Raw genomic sequence first — 19528 nt, forward strand, 5'->3', positions numbered from 1 at the left:
GGTGGAGCTTATTTGCATTTGGCTTAAGGCGCCCTCAATTAAGCTCATGATGGCACCAGACATCTCAGCTGGGACACTAATATTGCTTGTTTTGAGGCGGCAACTCCTGGTGGTGTCCGTCCGATACCAAAGCGGGTGGATTAGAAGGCTGAACATGACGCACTGGGGGCCTCAAGTGCCTTCTTCCTTAAATTTAAAGGCTCAACCACCCCCACCACAACCCCTTTACTCTGTTCCAACACATTGCTCACTATAGGGGCGGTGTCAACTGTTTATTGATTAGTAGGGATCAGTGTATTCCTGCAGGGATGATTGCTCTTGTCATATAGGCATCAGATGCCCTCCGGATTTCCAATCTCTGGGCAGCCTGGGCTAAGTCCACTGCCTCCTGATCCCCAATCGAGTGACGTCTCACTTCACTAGACGCCACCTTTGAATCGTTTGGGTTTTCATCTTCATTGCTTTTGCCGGTGTCTAAAACCTCCATTAGCGTGTCCAATGGGGGATACACCATTGGATGAGCAGCACTGAAGTTGAGGCTACCGGTTTTCCTAACTTGGGTATTGAGTTGATATTTTTGCTTTATGGCTTGGGAGGTTATCATGGTATTACGCTTTGGTACTGATATTACTTTAAAGAACTGCTTCTCTGAGGATTTCCCTATGTTTTACGGTAATGGTTGATTTTTGGCAATTTTTGTTTTATGGTATTACTTGCTTTTTTGTTTTGTTTGGGCTCTTGCCCCCCAACTGAAGGCGTTATGGGTATCTGTTTATCCACCTCCAAGGTACCTTGGGCGGCCATCCTACTGGGCGGCCCTGTTTCCTTCAAGTTTTCCTTAGATGCAGTATCAACATTTCCTGCAGCCTCATCATAGATTATATTTTCGATACATGGGACTGCGGGCCGGGAGACATGCATTTTTCCCTTGTCTTCGGGGGGTTCACATTGAGGACATTAGAATCCGTTTAACAAGCCACAGAAAGCAAATGCTTCATGGGCCTTTCACTTTGTACCCATTTGTCAGATAGCTTCTCTATTAAGAGGTTATTCGTTGATTGCCATAAGGTAATTTTTTGTAAGGAATCGTTGAATACAAATAATTTTTGTTCACACGCATTTAGGGTCTTAGACATGGATGATATAGTCAAGTTCATTGCTTGCAACGCAATTTCCACCAAGTTATCCAACTGCTGGATATTAAGTCAGGTATTGGTGCTATGGTTGTTCATGATCACCTTAATTGGGGAGGATGCATCATCAGAAGGGAAGGTTTCTCCACTACTCGTTCTGGAGAACATCACCAGTGACGCGGATAAATGCTCAGACATCAAATTGTTCTAAAACACAGAGTCCTTTGCGTCTAAGTCAATTACCAGGTCATCACTCACTCCTACAGAGCGTACCGCTACAGTCTTCACGCAGGCCCTGCATTTGATACAGACTCCACTCTGGCACCCACAATCGGGATATCTGACACCATAGGCAGCACAGCTGATCTACCCTCAGCTTGCTTAAACGTCGGTACGTTAATCATTTTAGCCATCTCACACATCTTTTAGGGATGCCTGTGTTCACTGGCCGAGTTCTCTATTTCCGTAACAACTTGGCAGGAGATATCACATTTCGCTCTAAAAGCTGACAAGGACCCATTACAAAATGATCGGAAATATCTGCATTCCCCCAAGAGCTCTTATCACTGGGGTTATGTCTGGGTGTAGAGCATGCATATGAAGCCGCCCTGCTCTTTATCAAGCCCCCCACTTTCTCTCTTCGCAGGGGGCTTCTAGCTGGCATACCTGTCTTTAGTGTATGGTGTATCATTTTTACTTACTCAACTCTGGGGGAGTCTTTCTCTAAAGAGCAGACTTGCGTCGCCTCTTAGCCTCTGCGCCTCGGTGAAGATGTAAAGAGGCACTTCACAGGTACTTCTGCAGGTGCTTGCGCACTGGTGCGCACGTGTGGTTGATTTTGTAAGTTCCCTTCACGGTGGGCGTGGCCACAAGGATACACTACAACAAAGTTGTAGAAAATGGGTTCGAACGTAGTACTTGATAGTCTATAAGTTATAGTCCAAGTCCTTAAATGTAGATATGTGGTAAAGTAGCGTTCAAGGATCAGGATCACAGTCTTAACTTTCCAAGACAACCGCCAGCCGGACAGGCAAAAAGGCACTTTGCAGGTACTTCTGCAAACTGCTCCTACAGCATAGGCGGAAGCGCTGGTCTCCAAAATGTAGGGTATCTTCGGTTCAGGTTGACAAAGTATTGGAGCAGTGGTAAACAGATGTTTCAGTTTTTCGAAGGCATGGTTTGCTTCCTCTGTCCAAATGAAAGGAACGTTCTTTTTTAACAGGGTGGTAATGGGTAAGATAATATGAGAAAGGGAAGGGATGCACTTTGATAAAAGTTTGCCAAACCCAAGAACCGCTGTATGTCTCACACAGATTGTGGCGTTTTCCAATCCAGGATGGCTTTGACTTTATTTGGATCCATTGAAATACCCTCATCAGACAGGATGTATCACAGATCGTTCAATTCCTTGACTCCAAATAGGCATTTGTCGGGTTTAGCTTTAAGATGATTCTCATGTAGACGTTTTAATACTTCACGGACGTGGTGAGGATGATCTTCTTCAAGTTCAGAGTAAATGAGGGTATCATCTTAATGGACAATTACCGTATGTAGCAAAAGATTTGAAAACAAGTGATCCACAAACCTATGAAAAACTGCTGGGGCATTAGGCAACCTAAAGGGCATCAACCGATACTGAAAAGGCCCAAACAGAGTACGGAAGTTGGTCTTCCATTCATCACCTTCTTTCATTCAAATAAGATGGTAGGCACCACTGAAATCAAGTTTGACTGTGAAAGGCCCGGTGGACAAGACAGAGGGCTTTAAAGCAGATGCACTGGGCCACCGGGAGCCAATGAGGAATCTAAGAATGGGGAAGATGTTGGCCCAGCGGGGTTGGAAGTTACTCGGCGTGCAGCAGAATTCTGAAGGACCTGGAGACGCTGTATAATGTAGGCAGGCTGGGCAAGAAAAAGAGAATTGCAGTAATCAATCGCAGAAGTGACCAGAGTCGCGACTTCAGGGGCACAGACATGAGCTGGTATGAGGGGAAGAACACAACAGAGATGTTTCAGTTTGAAAGTAGCCCCACTGCCAAACTGAGCTGACCTGTGGCTCCATGGAAAGGGAGGAAGAAAGTTTCAATCCAAGATCTTTAGCAATTGAGACAGGTACAGGGAAAGGACCAAGAGAAGAAGGCCAGAATTCAGATGTCCAGTAAGAGGTTGCTGAGGGGGGGCCCACCACCAACACCTTGGTCTTTTCACTGTTCAACTTGGGCCAGTTGTTACGCATCCATTCCCCTTTGGCCTCCAGAAAGATACAGAACCTGACCGCCGACTCAGAGATGGAAAGATCAAGACGGACCAGGATCTGAGTGTCATGCGCATATGAATAACAGAGGAAGCCGTGAGAGAAGATAAGTTTGGTCAGAGGTTGAACGTAGGTGTTAAATAGAACCGGAGAGATAGCGGAGCCTTGAGGGACACCACAAGTAAGGACCGCTGCTTGGGAAAGAAAAAGAGAAAGAGTTTGGTGACGGTCTGATAGAAAAGAGAACCAAGCCAGGACGGTAGCTGAGAGGGCAGCCCCGTCACGTGATCTAGCAGGACCCCATGATCAATGGTATCGAAGGCGGCAGGACGTTTGAGCAGCAGCAAAGTGCTGATGCCGCTCCTGTCCTGGGCCCAAGCCAGATCATCCATAACAGAAAACCAGGACACTCTCGGCCTCCCGCCCCCAATGAAAATCAGACTGTGAGTTGTGAAAAAAGGAAGATTCTTCAAGGAAGGTGATGAGTGACAGACCAAACAGTCCAAAAGCTTCAAAGAGAAAGGGAGAAGAGAGATAGGCCAAAGGTTAGCAGGAACAAGAAGGTCCAAAGAAGGTTTTTTCAATAAAGGAATAACCGTGACATGCTTGACAGAGGAAGGGATAAACCAGTACAGAAGGAGGTGTTCACAGCTTCAGTCAGCAAATGGACAAACTGGGGCAAAATTGTTTTGATTATACCAAGAGGGGTAGGGTCGCGAGGGGAGACGACTTAGGTTATAGTACAGTCGAATAGACCTCTAAAGAAGAGAATGTTGGAAACGTAACCATGAATTGGTGAACGAGAACACCGAAGAGGTCTGCACTGACAGGGAGGGCTGCGGAAGAGGATGAATATTGGACCTAATTATATTGATTTTGTCCACAAAAAGAGGGACAAAGAGGCGAGAAAGCAAGTTTGTCAGCAGTATAATAAGCATGTTTCCAGTTGCGCTCGAACTGTCTGCGCTTCAGGCAGAGCACCATGAGCTCTTCAGTGAAATATTGCTAAGAAGGACGAGAAGACGTTCTAAAGATCTTAAGGTGTCTGATAAAGAGCCAGGCTCCAAAGGGGCGGTTCCTGAATGCTGAGCACAAATGTGCACAGCAATATCAGTCTGTGAAACTGAGCGCCACAAACGACGAAGAGAGGTCTGAAAATGAGAAGGATGCTTCAACACCCTGATGTCCCAAATAAACGGGAAAACAGAATGATCAGTTGAGGTGACTGAAAAAGTAGGAAAAGTCATGACCTCAGAGCACAATGAGAATAGGATGTGCAGGGTGTTGCCCAGCATATGAATAGGGCCAATAACATTTTGAATGAGCGAGACTTCCCACACAGTAGAAATAAAACTCTGGATTTTACCATCTCTAAGAACATTAACCCTGAGGTTCAAATAACATAAAAAACAAGATGTGCATGCCTGAGCTGGATATTGGCTTCAGAATCAAGAAAAGCATCACAAAATGAGGTGGGACGCTGGGCGCAGCAAACAATATAAAAATGAATGCAAACATTGGAAGATATAGAAAAACGTACCAGCATAGCCTCCATTTTAATCTGGTGGCTGATAACCAACAGCAAACCTGAATAAAGAGACTTAAAAATAATAGCAATGCCACCCCCAACCCGCAGGGGAGAAGGGGATGGGCGGTCAGAGTGCAATATTTTTAAATTGTGTGGTAGCAATTGGGCTAAAATGGGGCCTGATGCTCGCCGAGCCAAGTCTATGTGACACAGGGGAAATCAATAAGAATGTCATGGCATTGAGCAGCATGGGTGGGCAGTGACCGGGCATTCTGGAGCAGAAAATACAAAGAGGCTTAGGAGGGGGACAAGGGGTCACTTACCCTTTCCTCCACAACACAGCCTACCGGAAGTGCTGTGGCCACAGGGGTCAGCGGGAGCAACTGACTATGAGAATAAACAGTGCAATGGGAGAGCGGTTAAACCATCCGGGGGTAAGAGGCTCCTGTACCGGCCGTACCACAGACAGGCTTGACTTGGCAATGCGTGAGCCCGCTACGCCCCCTTGGAGGCGTGGCCCTACATAGGCACATGATATCGCAGAGGCCAATACCCAGGACCCCAGCCGAGCAGCCACAGAAGAAAGACTGCCACCGGTGAATGCAGGTAAAAGAAATCAAGGACAGACCGCCACTGGAACGAGCCCCAGGCTTAAAGGAGACCGGGCAACCTGCAGCCACAATTGCGGTATACAAGGAGAAACCAAATTAAATCGAACAAAGAGCAGGAAGTAATGTTTATATTTATTGGTTCATTTTGCGCCGGAGCCCACAGGCATCCGGGTGCAGACACAGAACGAAGGACAGGATTACAAACAACAATCTAGGCAAACAGCATGAAATAAATTCAACCAGATGATGCAGGCAAAATATGAAAAGTAGGTGCCCAGTCACGCGCCGCGACCCAGAATTCCTGCACCGTAAAAAGGAAAATAAAATAAGTAAAATAAATAAAAACAGAAAAACTATTGCAGTACGTATGTGATTGAATCAGTCACAATAGGCAGACAAAGCAAGGGCGAGTCAACACCCTACCTGCAAGGTGAGCGGCAGCCCGAAAAAAACAGACATAAGAGCCAGTTAATGGCCAATCCCGAGGACCCCAGGCGAGCAGCCACAGAAGAAAGACTGCCGCCGGGTGAATGCGGGTAGTAGAAGTCAAGGACAGACAGCCACCGGAACGAGCCACGGGGCTAAAGGAGACCGCCGCAATTGGGGTATACAAGTAGAAACACAATTAAATCAAACGAGGAGCAGGAAGTAAATGAAATCCCTATAGCTGATCACACCCATTCTTTGAGCTCTTACATGTAGGCAACCATCTTGGATGACTGTCTCTAAGGAAGCTCTCTAGAAACAAGCCGGATATAGCGGCCATCTTTGAATGTGAACGATACCATGCATCTTAGTGTGGAAAATCTGTATTTAGAATATGTATTCTTTTGCTGATTACAATGTAAGTCCATGCCTTCACATTGATCTGTTTTCCTCTTTAAAGGGGTAGTTCACTCAAAAATGTTAGGCTTTAAAAATGTTGCCCATAATAAAAAAGATATATTGGCATTGTTTTAAAAAAAAGTTCCTATGGAAAATGTTTAAAATGTCCATTCAAGTGTTGATTGAAATCGGAGAACCTATTTAAGTGGAGAGAGGGAAGAGCTGATCTCACCAGGGCCATGTGAAGCTTACTGCACAGGTCTATTCACCCGCTGTGTTTATTCACTGATGCCTCGAAAGCAAGGTCACTCCAGAGGAACCAACCAATACATGGAGTAAGCAGATAACACCTACACAATAAACTTCGATCAACTGTACTGAGGCATGGCGCCAACACAGGGATCCAGCTGAAGCATAAAGCTGTGCGCTGCACCACCATTTGCCCGTTTCCCCCACTACAAAGCCATGGAACTAGATGTCAGGTGGAATTTGCCAAGAACACCACATTGCTCACGTCGGAACCCTGAGATCCTCTCCAACGTGAGCACTGTCCTCTGTGTGTTCGTGGTATTTTGCTTGCACTTCGGATTTCTAGCTCCCCGCTGCCGGCATGAGCCATGTTGCTGGCAGCGGGGAGCTAGAAATCTTGAATGCGAACAAATTCCCGCAAAAACACAGAGGACACCGCTGTCCCTCTCCCCCAGCACCAACATCCCCTTATTCTCTTTCCCAGCCCCTCTCCCCATAAAAAAGACTGGCATTGCCCCTCCCCCCACCACCACCACCCTGCGTGCCGCCATCCTCCTTGGCCTCCACCCGTGGTCTAACCACCATGCTACTCTGGCTTGACTCGCATTAGGCTGCTACAGTCAGACCCAAAGGCTTGGCCCTGGCTCGGCCCTACCCCAGTGTTGCCTGCCTCTGCCAGCTCTACTAAGTGGCAACATGAGAAGGGACATTACAAGAAGTTGCAATGAGAAAGTGGAAAAACTAAAATCTTTGTTGTGAAATACATGTATGGTCACTGCTATGTACTTGATATTTAGATGTGACAATTAACTTAAATAAGGAACTTACATTGAAGATTTACTTGCAGACACCTACTTGGTTCCTGTCTACTGCATACCACAAAACTATTGAAAAACCAGGCACTGCCATGACGCTGATAGTATCGGGGGAACAGCTCAAACTGTTGGCTTTGCCAATGCTTGTTAGGTCAGAATATACAAATTAAGCAGCATCAAATGACCTTGGTTGCACAGCTCCTGCCAATTCTATGAGACTGACCTGGCCACTAGAGGGCAGCCATTGACATTCATTTGGACAGAAGGGGCCCATACAAGATCTTAAGACAACCCTGCTCCCAATTGTAAGATGACCACTTGACTTGCTTTCACTCTGTCCTCGACACAGGTTATGGCAAGGAAAAAAAAAGAGCTCAGCGTATAAATAGTATAGTTTCCCCATGTTGCTAGAATAGGAGTTGTAGCATCAATTTTTCTCTGGAGCATAGTCACGGAAATTTGCAAAATGTAGCAGTTAACCTTACACATTACAGTATGACCCGTAAAAGGAAAGAAGACATTTGGCTACATTTCTCCCATCCTAATGGAGTTGCACTGGACTCTCAGCCAGAATACTCTTTTACTGCCTGTATTATCTATAAGGTAACCTCTGCTTACATACCTGCCTTCCTAGCTGCAAAGCTATGTAGCTCAGGTTGGTCATACTCCTCCAGGAGCCAGACCATCGCTAGGCTTGAGATAAAACTGGCACGCAAGGAACAAAACAAGACATCAGCTTTCTCTTGATACTCCCCTGCATACTGGAAAACCATCCTGGTTGCACTATTGACCACACAAATGCTCTTGCACTTTAGGAAGGAACTAGAGCCTTACTCTTCAGTCAATACGTAGGTGCCACCTTAAGGTCCTTGTGGTCTCATATCACATCTTCCTATGTTAGGAGCATCCCATGACACATATTGTGATCACCCCCACCATCCTATATGTTACCCTCCATGACGTACAGTGTTAAGTTGCTTCCTAGTGAAGAGGGGTGGTCGCATCCTAACCCTACTTCCCATCCCATAAGAAACATGAGTCAGAAGAAGAACCGCAGGAACCATGATCACCCATACAATTTCAGACCAATTCCCAGTGCTCCTATAATAGACAAATACGTCGAGAGGTAACCATTCAGCTAATCATATAGCCCAGGAGCAGTACAACCATTACCCAGAGTGAATGAAGATGCTCTGGATGCCATTAAAGACACTTCAATTGACAGCCTTGACTAAAAGCGCCAAGAAGCTGTGCTACAACTTCATTAGAGACACCATGACATAGCGTTAGACATGAAGCACATGTGCTATCCGCACATTGGGACTCGCTCACGCACCCAAATACATAAAGAACACATGCGTACAGTTCTATAAGCTAGGGGACGAATACATATACATCCTGTCTGCACGTTTATTATCTTGTCATTAGCTTGACCGCAGCAACGCAGAAACCACAAGAGGCAAGAGATCATGAGGAGGTTTGCAGATGCTTATGTGCAAACTAACCTATGGAGCTGCAGGAGCACCTGAGGGACCTGAAAGAGCCACCCACTCAGCCAACCACTGTAACGCTCACCTGATTCTCGCAGAGGCGCCGGTCTTGACTGGGCGACTACCGTATCTTCAAAGGTGATGTGTAGCACCCGGTTGGCTCTTTGGGCTGGACCTCTGTGCACTGTATGCCTGACGTGTAGAGTAAGATGTCTGCAGATAGAAAATATGGGGTTAATGAACTGGGGTTATTGGGGTGTCCCTATCTCTTTCCTCTTCTCCTCTCCTGTAGACCCCCAAAGGTTAACGCTCTCACCTTAGGTAAGTGAATGCCGAGCTCTCCATCTGCCTCGGGGCAGGGTGCTGTAACCAGTTTCTTCACTGGATAGGTAGCGCAGGCCTCTTGACTTCAGAGGACTGCTGTCCGTCGTTTACTGCACGAACGGTAAGTTTCGAGTCATTCAAATGTCTTTAAAGTCTTTAGTAATGATGTCTCTTGTTTTGCAGGGTTCCGGCGATGGCGGATGACAGGCTGAAGTGAGTTGAAGATGGAGCCTGTGTGATGAATAGAAGCGCCTGGAAGCACGTAAGTAAGCGCTTGTTGCCTGCTTCACGATGCGCTCTAACTGTCTTTTTATTTTGCAGGTACGAGTTCGGAGCGGCTGCAGGGTGCCGGAATACCCACTGGATTAGATGTGGAAAGGAGTAATGGCACGTGAGTATTAAAGTTCCCCAATGTCTTTAAACGCACCTTGTTTTGTCTTTCAGATGCGGGATGCAGCGCCGAAGGCCTCCGGAGCGTGCGAAGAGTTGGTAAGATTTTGCCTTTCAGATGCCGGAATGCTAACCTGTTCTTTCTTGTCTTTATAGGTGTTGCTGAAGACTGGATTCAGGATGGTAAGCCTTTGCCTTTCAGATGCCGGAATGCTAACCTGTTCTTTCTTGTCTTTATAGGTGTTGCTGAAGACTGGATTCAGGATGGTAAGCCTTTGCCTTTCAGATGCCGGAATGCTAACCTGTTCTTTCTTGTCTTTATAGGTGTTGCTGAAGACTGGATTCAGGATGGTAAGCCTTTTTCCTTAGGCCCAGGACCGGATGCAGAAGACACGATGAGCGTTCTGCTGCAGAGGTTGCAGAATAACGCAAAGCAAGATTCATCCACCGGGTGTGGTTTAAATAGCCTCCTGTAGTGCTTAGGTGTCTCCTTCCACAGCCACGCCTAAGTAAGAAAAGAGTTCCTGGTAAGAAAAGAGTTCCTGCCTTCCAGAAGAGTTCCAGTGTTCTGAATCTAGGGAGTGGCTCCAGCCCCACCCAACAGGAAAAGTAGTTCCAAACAGAAGAGGATCAGAGGCTCAACTGGCAGGCAAGTAAGCAGCATGGTCTGCTGAAGGTAAGTCCACCCAAGCATTATGAGCCCGGCGCTTCCAGCGCTGGGACTGGGCATATTTATGAGCCTGGTGCCACTGGTGCCAGGACTGGGTCCAAAAGGTCCCAATTGGGACTGGTTGGCACTTGGAACCTGGGTTATGGATCTGCTTCCAAGGGAGTTGGGAAAACCCTGACCTTTTGGAAGCAGAGATCATGACAGTACCCCCCCTCAAAGCCCCTCCCAAACCGGGCTTCTCCGGGGGTTTTGGCTTGTCAGGAAATGTTCGGTGAAATCTTTTGATTAGGCGAGGAGCGTGGACATATTCAGCAGGTTCCCAGGATCTCTCTTGGGGGCCGTAGCCTTTCCAGTCAATTAGGTAGAATAGTTTAGATTTGGAGATCTTGGAGTCCAGAATGCTTTTGACTTCAAACTCGAGTTCTCCATCCACTAGGATAGGTTTTGGAGATTTGGTTAGTCTGGTTTGAGGTTGCACGGGTTTTAATAGAGAGACATGGAAGACCGGATGTATCTTCATGTGCGGGGGCAAGTCCAACTTGACCGCTACTGGGTTTACTATGGTAGTGATGGAATAGGGACCAAGGTATCTTGGGTTGAATGTGCGTGGCCCTTTTAGAGATAGATATTTGGTGGATAACCAGACTTGATCCCCTACTTGATAGTGAGGGGCTTCCTTCTGATGTTGATCTGCTCCTTTCTTGTATTGTTCTTTAGCCCTTTGAAGGTGAAAAACAGCTTCCTTAAAGGCTTGGGTGATTGTAGAATGCAGGTAGTCTACTGCTGGTGTTTCAAGATCTTGGAGGGGATCCAACTCCGAGGTTCGAGGGTGACTGCCGTACAAAAGAAAAAACGGGGTTTTCCCAGTTCCCGAATGGACAGAGTTATTGTAGGCATACTCGGCTATCCAAAGGATATCTTTCCAAGTTTTTTCAGTTTGTTGCAGCATGCAGCGTAAATACTGTTCCAGAGTTTGATTGGTCCTCTCGGTTTGTCCGTCGGTCTGAGGGTGGTGACTGGTCGATAGTCTCACATCAATTTGAGTCGACCGACAGCAACTTCGCCAAAAATGAGAAATAAATTGACTACCTCGATCCGAAATTAGAACCGAAGGAAAACCGTGCAGTCGGACGATGTTTTCGAGAAATTCTCGGGCCAGAGTTGCTGCTGTTGGCAAGCCTTTGAGCGGAATGAAATGCGCCATCTTGGAGAATAAGTCCACGATTACTAGAATCGTATTGTATCCGGAGCATGGAGGTAGATCGGTGATGAAGTCCATAGAAAGCGTATGCCAAGGGCGAGGTGGGATGTCAATAGGGCGTAAGAGGCCTGCTGGTCTTTCCTTTTGACTCTTGTTTTGGGCGCATACTCCACAGGACATTATAAAGTCTCTGATATCTTTTTTCCAAGACGGCCACCAGAAGTAGCGCTTGATCTTTTCTGAGGTCTTGGCTATACCGGGATGACCTTCCATTAAAGAGTCGTGATAACAAGAGATTACTTTTTTCTGTAAATCTGTGCTGGGTAGGTATAATCGTTCTTGGAAATACAATAAGTTGTCCTTTACTGCAAAGTCCTTTCCCTGCAGATGCCAATTCTGTATGTCTGCTGGAGTTACAAGTTGCCTGGCTTTATCCTTAACTTCCTCTATGGATTCTGTGGCGATTACACCCAGAATTCTTTGTCCGGGAATGATTGGTACAGGTTTAGGGTTGACCAAGTGTTCTTCCACTCCCATCCGAGAAAGGGCATCGGCTTTACCGTTCTTTGTACCAGGTCGATAGGTAATTATGAAGTCAAACTCGGCAAAGAATAATGCCCAACGGAGTTGTCTAGAGGATTGGGCTTTTGCGGTCTTCAAATATTGCAGGTTTCGGTGATCCGTAATCACAGTAACGGTGTGTCGGGCCCCCAGCAGATAATGCTGCCAAGCCTTAAAGGCAGACTTGATAGCCAGAAGTTCCTTGTCAGTAATCGTGTAATTGATTTCAGGAGGCGAGAATTTGCGGGACCAAAATGCCACGGGATGCAACTGATTGGTTACCGGGTCCTTTTGTGATAGAACTGCCCCCATGGCAAGGCTTGAAGCATCAGTTTCCACGATGTAGGGGAGTTCGGGGCGAGGGTGTTTTAAGATTGGTGCAGAGATAAATTTAGTCTTCAAATCCTGGAAAGCTTGTTCCGCCTCGGTAGACCATTCAAAACGTTTGTTTTTCTTTAACAAGGCAGTGATGGGCTGGACTATTCGAGAGAATTCGGGGATAAACCTGCGGTAAAAGTTAGCGAAGCCTAACATGCTTTGCACACCTTTTACGGAGGATGGTGATGGCCATTTGAGAACTGCATCGACCTTCTTTGAATCCATACGCACTCCGCCAGGTGATAATATGAATCCCAAGAATTCAACTTCAGTCACGTTGAAAACACATTTTTCCAACTTAGCGAAAAGTTTGTGTTGACGCAATCTTTCGAGGACCATTTTCACGTGTTTCCGATGTTCAGATTCCGATGAAGAATAAACGAGGATGTCGTCGATGTAAACAACAACACATACATCTATGAGCTCTCTGAGGACATCGTTCATAAAATATTGAAAGGCGGCCGGGGCATTGCAAAGTCCGAAGGGCATGACCTGATATTCAAATAGCCCATACTTGGTGCGGAAGGCCGTCTTCCATTCATCGCCCTCTTTTACTCGTACCAAGTGGTAAGCTCCTCTAAGATCCAGCTTTGTATATATGCATGCTTTTCTGACTTGGTCCAGGAGTTCAGGGATCAAAGGTAACGGATATCTATTCTTAACGGTGATCTGGTTCAGGGAGCGATAATCGATACAAGTTCTAAGGTCTCCTTCCTTTTTTGGAACGAAGAACAAAGCTGAAGAAGCAGGGGACTTGGAAGGACGAATAAACCCATTTGCCAGGTATTGATCCAGGTATTGTCGAAGGTGAAGGTTCTCAGGCTCGGTGAGGGCATAAATTCTACTACAAGGAGGAGTAGATCCAGGTATCAGGTCTATCTGGCAGTCATAAGACCTATGAGGAGGTAGAGAGTTAGCCTGATCCTTCCGGAAAACATCTTGGTATTCTAGGTATTCGGGAGGTAACTGGGGAGTCTCTGAAGAAATTGCGGCCAGTGCAACACCAGGTGGAGGGTGACAAGTAGAGACACATTCTGGAAACTGGACCGTTCTTGCTCGCCAATCGATCAGAGGATTGTGTTTCTCTAACCAAGGTATTCCTAGAATAATCTGAAACTGAGGGGCCTTGATCACATCGAACACGATCTTCTCATGGTGTCCATCTTGACTTACTAGCGTCACCTCTTGAGTGGTATGCGTTACTGGCCCGGAGGCTATCTCCGTACCATCCACCATAGTAATGACGTCCTTTACAGCCTTGGGACAAAGAGTTAGATTCATCCTCAAAACCATTTCATGATCCACATAATTGCCGATGGCACCGCTGTCGACGTAAGCTTCAATTGCATGTAATCGATCCGGATTATCAGGGCTAATGAGGACCATAGGTATCACGAAATGCGAGGTCACGGAACTGGTTTTCACGCTCGGCAAGAGGACCTCTATTCTTGTCGGGCGAGGTCGTTTCCCTGCTCAGAGTTTGTAACTTTGGTAACTGCAGCTCCTACTGCCTTCTTGGCAGGTTTCACCGGACAGTCTCGAAGAAAGTGCCCTGAGTTTCCGCAATATAGGCATAATTGCAACTGTTTCCTCCTTTCCCGCTCCCTTTGTGTTAGAGGACCTTTCAGACCCCCTATTTGCATGGGTTCCCCGGAGTCTACTCCTTTGGAAGGAGTTGGCGGTTTGGAAAATACTCGAGCATCAAACTTGGAACGATCGGCCTTCCTGTTCTGCAGCCTGTGATCTATTTGAACGACCAAGTCTATATAATCCGAACAGTCTTGTGGGGGATTCACTACTTGGGCTAAAACGTCTTTGAGCTCTCCACGTAGACCTCTATAAAACAGCGTAATCCTTTTGTCCTCAGGCCATTGAGTTTCCACTATTAGTCTATTGAAAGATGCAATATAAGCCAAAAGGTCTTGATTACCCTGTCGCAACGAAAGAAGCTCATTGTCCAAGGCCTGCCCCTGTGAATGTCTTGCGAACAGTTTTTCCATACTAAGCTGAAAGGCTTGAAAATCATGGAGAACCGGATCATCTTGATTAACTAGAGGGATCGACCAGTCTGCCGCATTGCCACTAAGGTACGAAAGTACAAAAGCTACTTTTGCTTGATCAGTTGGAAAGGCTGCTGGCCGGCATAAGAAGTGCAACCGGCACTGATTGATAAATACTGCAAACCTCTTTGGGTCACCAGAAAATCGTTCGGGCGGAGCCAGAGGTACATTCCCAGGTAGGTTGATCTGCACTGGATTCATAGAGGATGTTGAAGGAAGATTTGCCCCTGATGCGGGTAACGGGGTCTGTCCGGCTTGTGACTGTAGCACTTGTCTAGCAAGATTGTCTGTTCTCTCCTTGGAAATAATTAGTTCCCTTCTTAGAGCATTCGTTTCCTGACGAACTGCATGCACTTCTGCCCTTAATTCCCCAAGTAACCGGGCTAGGGGGTCAGTATCCGAGATTTCCATAGCGCCTGGGCGAGAGTTTTGCGGTAGGCTTTGCGTTCTGTAACGCTCACCTGATTCTCGCAGAGGCGCCGGTCTTGACTGGGCGACTACCGTATCTTCAAAGGTGATGTGTAGCACCCGGTTGGCTCTTTGGGCTGGACCTCTGTGCACTGTATGCCTGACGTGTAGAGTAAGATGTCTGCAGATAGAAAATATGGGGTTAATGAACTGGGGTTATTGGGGTGTCCCTATCTCTTTCCTCTTCTCCTCTCCTGTAGACCCCCAAAGGTTAACGCTCTCACCTTAGGTAAGTGAATGCCGAGCTCTCCATCTGCCTCGGGGCAGGGTGCTGTAACCAGTTTCTTCACTGGATAGGTAGCGCAGGCCTCTTGACTTCAGAGGACTGCTGTCCGTCGTTTACTGCACGAACGGTAAGTTTCGAGTCATTCAAATGTCTTTAAAGTCTTTAGTAATGATGTCTCTTGTTTTGCAGGGTTCCGGCGATGGCGGATGACAGGCTGAAGTGAGTTGAAGATGGAGCCTGTGTGATGAATAGAAGCGCCTGGAAGCACGTAAGTAAGCGCTTGTTGCCTGCTTCACGATGCGCTCTAACTGTCTTTTTATTTTGCAGGTACGAGTTCGGAGCGGCTGCAGGGTGCCGGAATACCCACTGGATTAGATGTGGAAAGGAGTAATGGCACGTGAGTATTAAAGTTCCCCAATGTCTTTAAACGCACCTTGTTTTGTCTTTCAGATGCGGGATGCAGCGCCGAAGGCCTCCGGAGCGTGCGAAGAGTTGGTAAGATTTTGCCTTTCAGATGCCGGAATGCTAACCTGTTCTTTCTTGTCTTTATAGGTGTTGCTGAAGACTGGATTCAGGATGGTAAGCCTTTGCCTTTCAGATGCCGGAATGCTAACCTGTTCTTTCTTGTCTTTATAGGTGTTGCTGAAGACTGGATTCAGGATGGTAAGCCTTTTTCCTTAGGCCCAGGACCGGATGCAGAAGACACGATGAGCGTTCTGCTGCAGAGGTTGCAGAATAACGCAAAGCAAGATTCATCCACCGGGTGTGGTTTAAATAGCCTCCTGTAGTGCTTAGGTGTCTCCTTCCACAGCCACGCCTAAGTAAGAAAAGAGTTCCTGGTAAGAAAAGAGTTCCTGCCTTCCAGAAGAGTTCCAGTGTTCTGAATCTAGGGAGTGGCTCCAGCCCCACCCAACAGGAAAAGTAGTTCCAAACAGAAGAGGATCAGAGGCTCAACTGGCAGGCAAGTAAGCAGCATCGTCTGCTGAAGGTAAGTCCACCCAAGCATTATGAGCCCGGCGCTTCCAGCGCTGGGACTGGGCATATTTATGAGCCTGGTGCCACTGGCGCCAGGACTGGGTCCAAAAGGTCCCAATTGGGACTGGTTGGCACTTGGAACCTGGGTTATGGATCTGCTTCCAAGGGAGTTGGGAAAACCCTGACCTTTTGGAAGCAGAGATCATGACACCACTTAGCCCAGGAGCAGTACAACCATTACACAGAGTGAATGAAGTGAATGAAGAGCCTCTGAATGCCATTGGGGACACTTCATTTGACAGCCTTGACTAAAAGCGTCAAGAAGCTGTGAACCATTGTCATTAGAGACACCATGACATAGCAGCGTTAAACATGAAGCACACATGCCATCCGCACATCGGGACACACACGCACCCAAATACATAAAGAACACATGCGTACAGTTCTGTAAGCTAGGGGACGAATACATATGCATCCTGTCTGCACGTTTAATATTTTGTCATTAGCTTGACTGCAGCAACGCAGAAACCGCAAGAGGCAAGAGATCCTGAGCAGGCTTGCAGATGCAGATGCAGGCGTGCAAACTAACCTATAGGGCTGCAGGAGCTCCTGAGGGACCTGACAGAGCCATAAAACAACTAACCCATGGATACTATAAAATAACACATACAAGTTAGAAGCCATGCCATGTCTTAGGAAAATTACAGTAGGCCACAACCGTCTCAGTAGGCCACAACCGTCTTCAGCGTGAACAGGAGAGCAACCGTGTGGGACAGAGCCTATTGCCAAGGCCACCGGGATATGAATGACATTCCATTCCCTGAACTGAAGTAACACCGGCCCAGTAAATGCAAATAAATCTCAGTAATTCAGGCCTCCAAAAGCCCCGTGTCTCTGAGCACGTGACCTAGCCGAGTTGATGATGAAACAAAACTAGCATCTGGGAACGAGGAGCAGTCTCATGCAGCCAGACAGAAGTTGCAGAAAAGTCGTTACAGGAGAAGCTAGTGTTGCATGATGAGAACGAGCACTCTCAATGCAGACACATAGTTGTTCTTATTACCTTGAAAATGTCGACTCTGAGCTGAGAACCGATGTGGGTCTCAGGCCTGGGGGGCGACAGCTCTAGCCAACAACCAGACCCTCACACTGCAACATTGTAGAAGTAGCATTTTTCAGGGATGATCCAGGCCAGGCACCTGACATGGGAGAGCCAGTGAACTAACAGATATAAGGACGGCTATATGTGGACTACTACTCAATGCCCAATCCACTCGCTTGATAGGTTTTCTGGAGAGGGGCCCAGGTTGTGACATTCTTGTGACATAAGAGTCTAACAAAACTGGCCTGTGAGCCAGAGCTCACTGAGATGTCCCTGGATTTTCTTTGTCCATGTACTGATCCCTGTTGGTTTTGGATGTAATACACCGCAGTTGAACTTGCTGTTAGTCTGGGCCTGTATTCCTTATATGAGTGGGAAGGAGTTGAGCCTTCCATGAGTTCGGGGTCCGCGAACCCCTGGTAGCCTTCCTGTTTACCTGGGAGTTCTATCTCAACACTAGCTAAGTTGTGCTATTAAAACCCCACATACTGCTTTTGTGAAAAAAACGGAAGCAGTGATGTCAATATATGTTTTCTTGCTCAATGATGACATCATACAGTCTTCAATACCTATAAGTAATGTAATGAGAGTTCCTCACGCAGTGCTACACCCAAAATCCCCTTTCACGGCTAGCTTTAAGGTGGGTTTAGTATCCTTCATATTTCTTTTTACGATCGTCACTTTTGCGTTTGTGATGCTTTGCTGCCATCTGGTGGATTTATAAGAATCTAGCGAAAGAAGCAACGAGAACACCGATGCTTTCTACAGATTAAAGTGTATTTCAGGTGTGTTTGCTTGGTTGTACTTGCTTTCTCGGTCATAGCCCCTCTCTTGCGCGCTCCCTCTGACTTTCTCCCTGTCTCGTCCTCCTCTCCCTTGCTTCATTTGTCAGTTGCCATATTGTATTTCCTTTAGTCTATAAAATTGTCCCTCAGACTTTAAACTGCACACGGAAAGACGTTTGTAAATGTACACAATTGCCTTTACAGTCACCATGCGTCGTTCACTGTAGTTTGTCACCAGTGGGGAATTCTATTTGTATGCGTCTTCTATGGCCATATGCCTTCTTTTCTTGTATCGTTTACTGCTGCCCCTGGTCGTGAGCAGACATGCATCGATTTTGGACTTGTTCCTCTATATTTTTTTACTGTAAATCTTAGGACTTCACAGCTACATGCCTCAGGATGCAAACACAGGAGTGGGTTATACTGTCGCGAATTACATTGGCCATGTTGTGTTTGCATGTGCCTCGCCCATGTCATTCTAGCCTCACACTAACAGACCAGGCTTGGCCCCGCCCTTGGTTTCCTTGTCCACCCTGTCATACTTTGTCTGCGTGCTTGTCTCGTAGCAGGCTTTGGAATGAACATGAACATGGACACAAATAAAGCAATTTGGTTGATTTTAAATATGCCACTTACGAGATAGCTTAACATTGTGGAATCATGGCGGCCTAGCCATTAATGCTCATGCTGTGAAGGGTTTAGATTAAAATATTAGCTGCGAATTCCTTAGTGCTTTTGCCCGTCCACAAAACAAGCACTGCTAAAGCATTCGTGTTGGCTGTAACATAGGCAATGTTAAGGTTTAAGTCTGTTACGCATAAATATATTGGATAACAAAAAATGATAATCAGTTTATTAACCATCCAGGGTCCAGGCCCTCTAGGTCTCCTTTCTATTACAAGTTAATAACTCTCTCGCACTATAGGAATAACGTATTCAAGTACGTGTGCTTTAGTTTCCTTAACGTGATCTACTGTCTGCTGTTTAGGTGGGATACCAGATTCGTTTTGAAAGCACTCGTTCCACGGCGACGAAGATCGTGTTTTTGACCGAAGGCCTACTGCTCCGCCAGATTCAGCATGAGACGGAGCTGACACAGTACCAAGTCCTCATAGTAGACGAGGTCCACGAGCGACACCTGCACAGCGACTTCCTGCTGGGAGTGTTAAAGCAGCTCCTCTCCCTTCGCCGTGACATGAAAATTATCCTCATGTCTGCCACCATCAACATCAAGCTTTTCTCGGAGTACTTCGACTGTGCACCGGTTGTTCAGGTTCCAGGACGGCTCTTTCCTATCCAGGTGAGACACCAAGAATAGGGAGTCATGATTTGCACGATCGCTCTTTGATAAACTGTGTTTTATTCGTTAAAATATATAATTTGACTAGTCTGTATGTCAGAATATTAAAGGGAATGCATTCATTAATTGCATAGGCGGAATAAAACCACCCCATTCCTATTCCTGCTCCCCAGGACTGTTGGGT

General features: G+C 46.7%; 1 protein-coding gene across 1 annotated transcript in view; it reads left to right on the top strand.

Moving 5' to 3' along the window:
* Positions 1–19528, top strand: part of DHX34 (DExH-box helicase 34) — a 1224470-nt gene that overhangs the window by 177493 nt on the left and 1027449 nt on the right. The window contains exon 3 of the mRNA XM_069644554.1: positions 19033–19344. Within this exon, the coding sequence (XP_069500655.1) occupies positions 19033–19344 (312 nt within the window). The remainder of the gene's footprint in view (positions 1–19032; positions 19345–19528) is intronic.

This window comes from Ambystoma mexicanum, chromosome 2p, assembly GCF_040938575.1.
Source record: "Ambystoma mexicanum isolate Mex_15411 chromosome 2p, UKY_AmexF1_1, whole genome shotgun sequence".
NCBI classification, from domain to species: Eukaryota; Metazoa; Chordata; class Amphibia; order Caudata; family Ambystomatidae; genus Ambystoma; species Ambystoma mexicanum.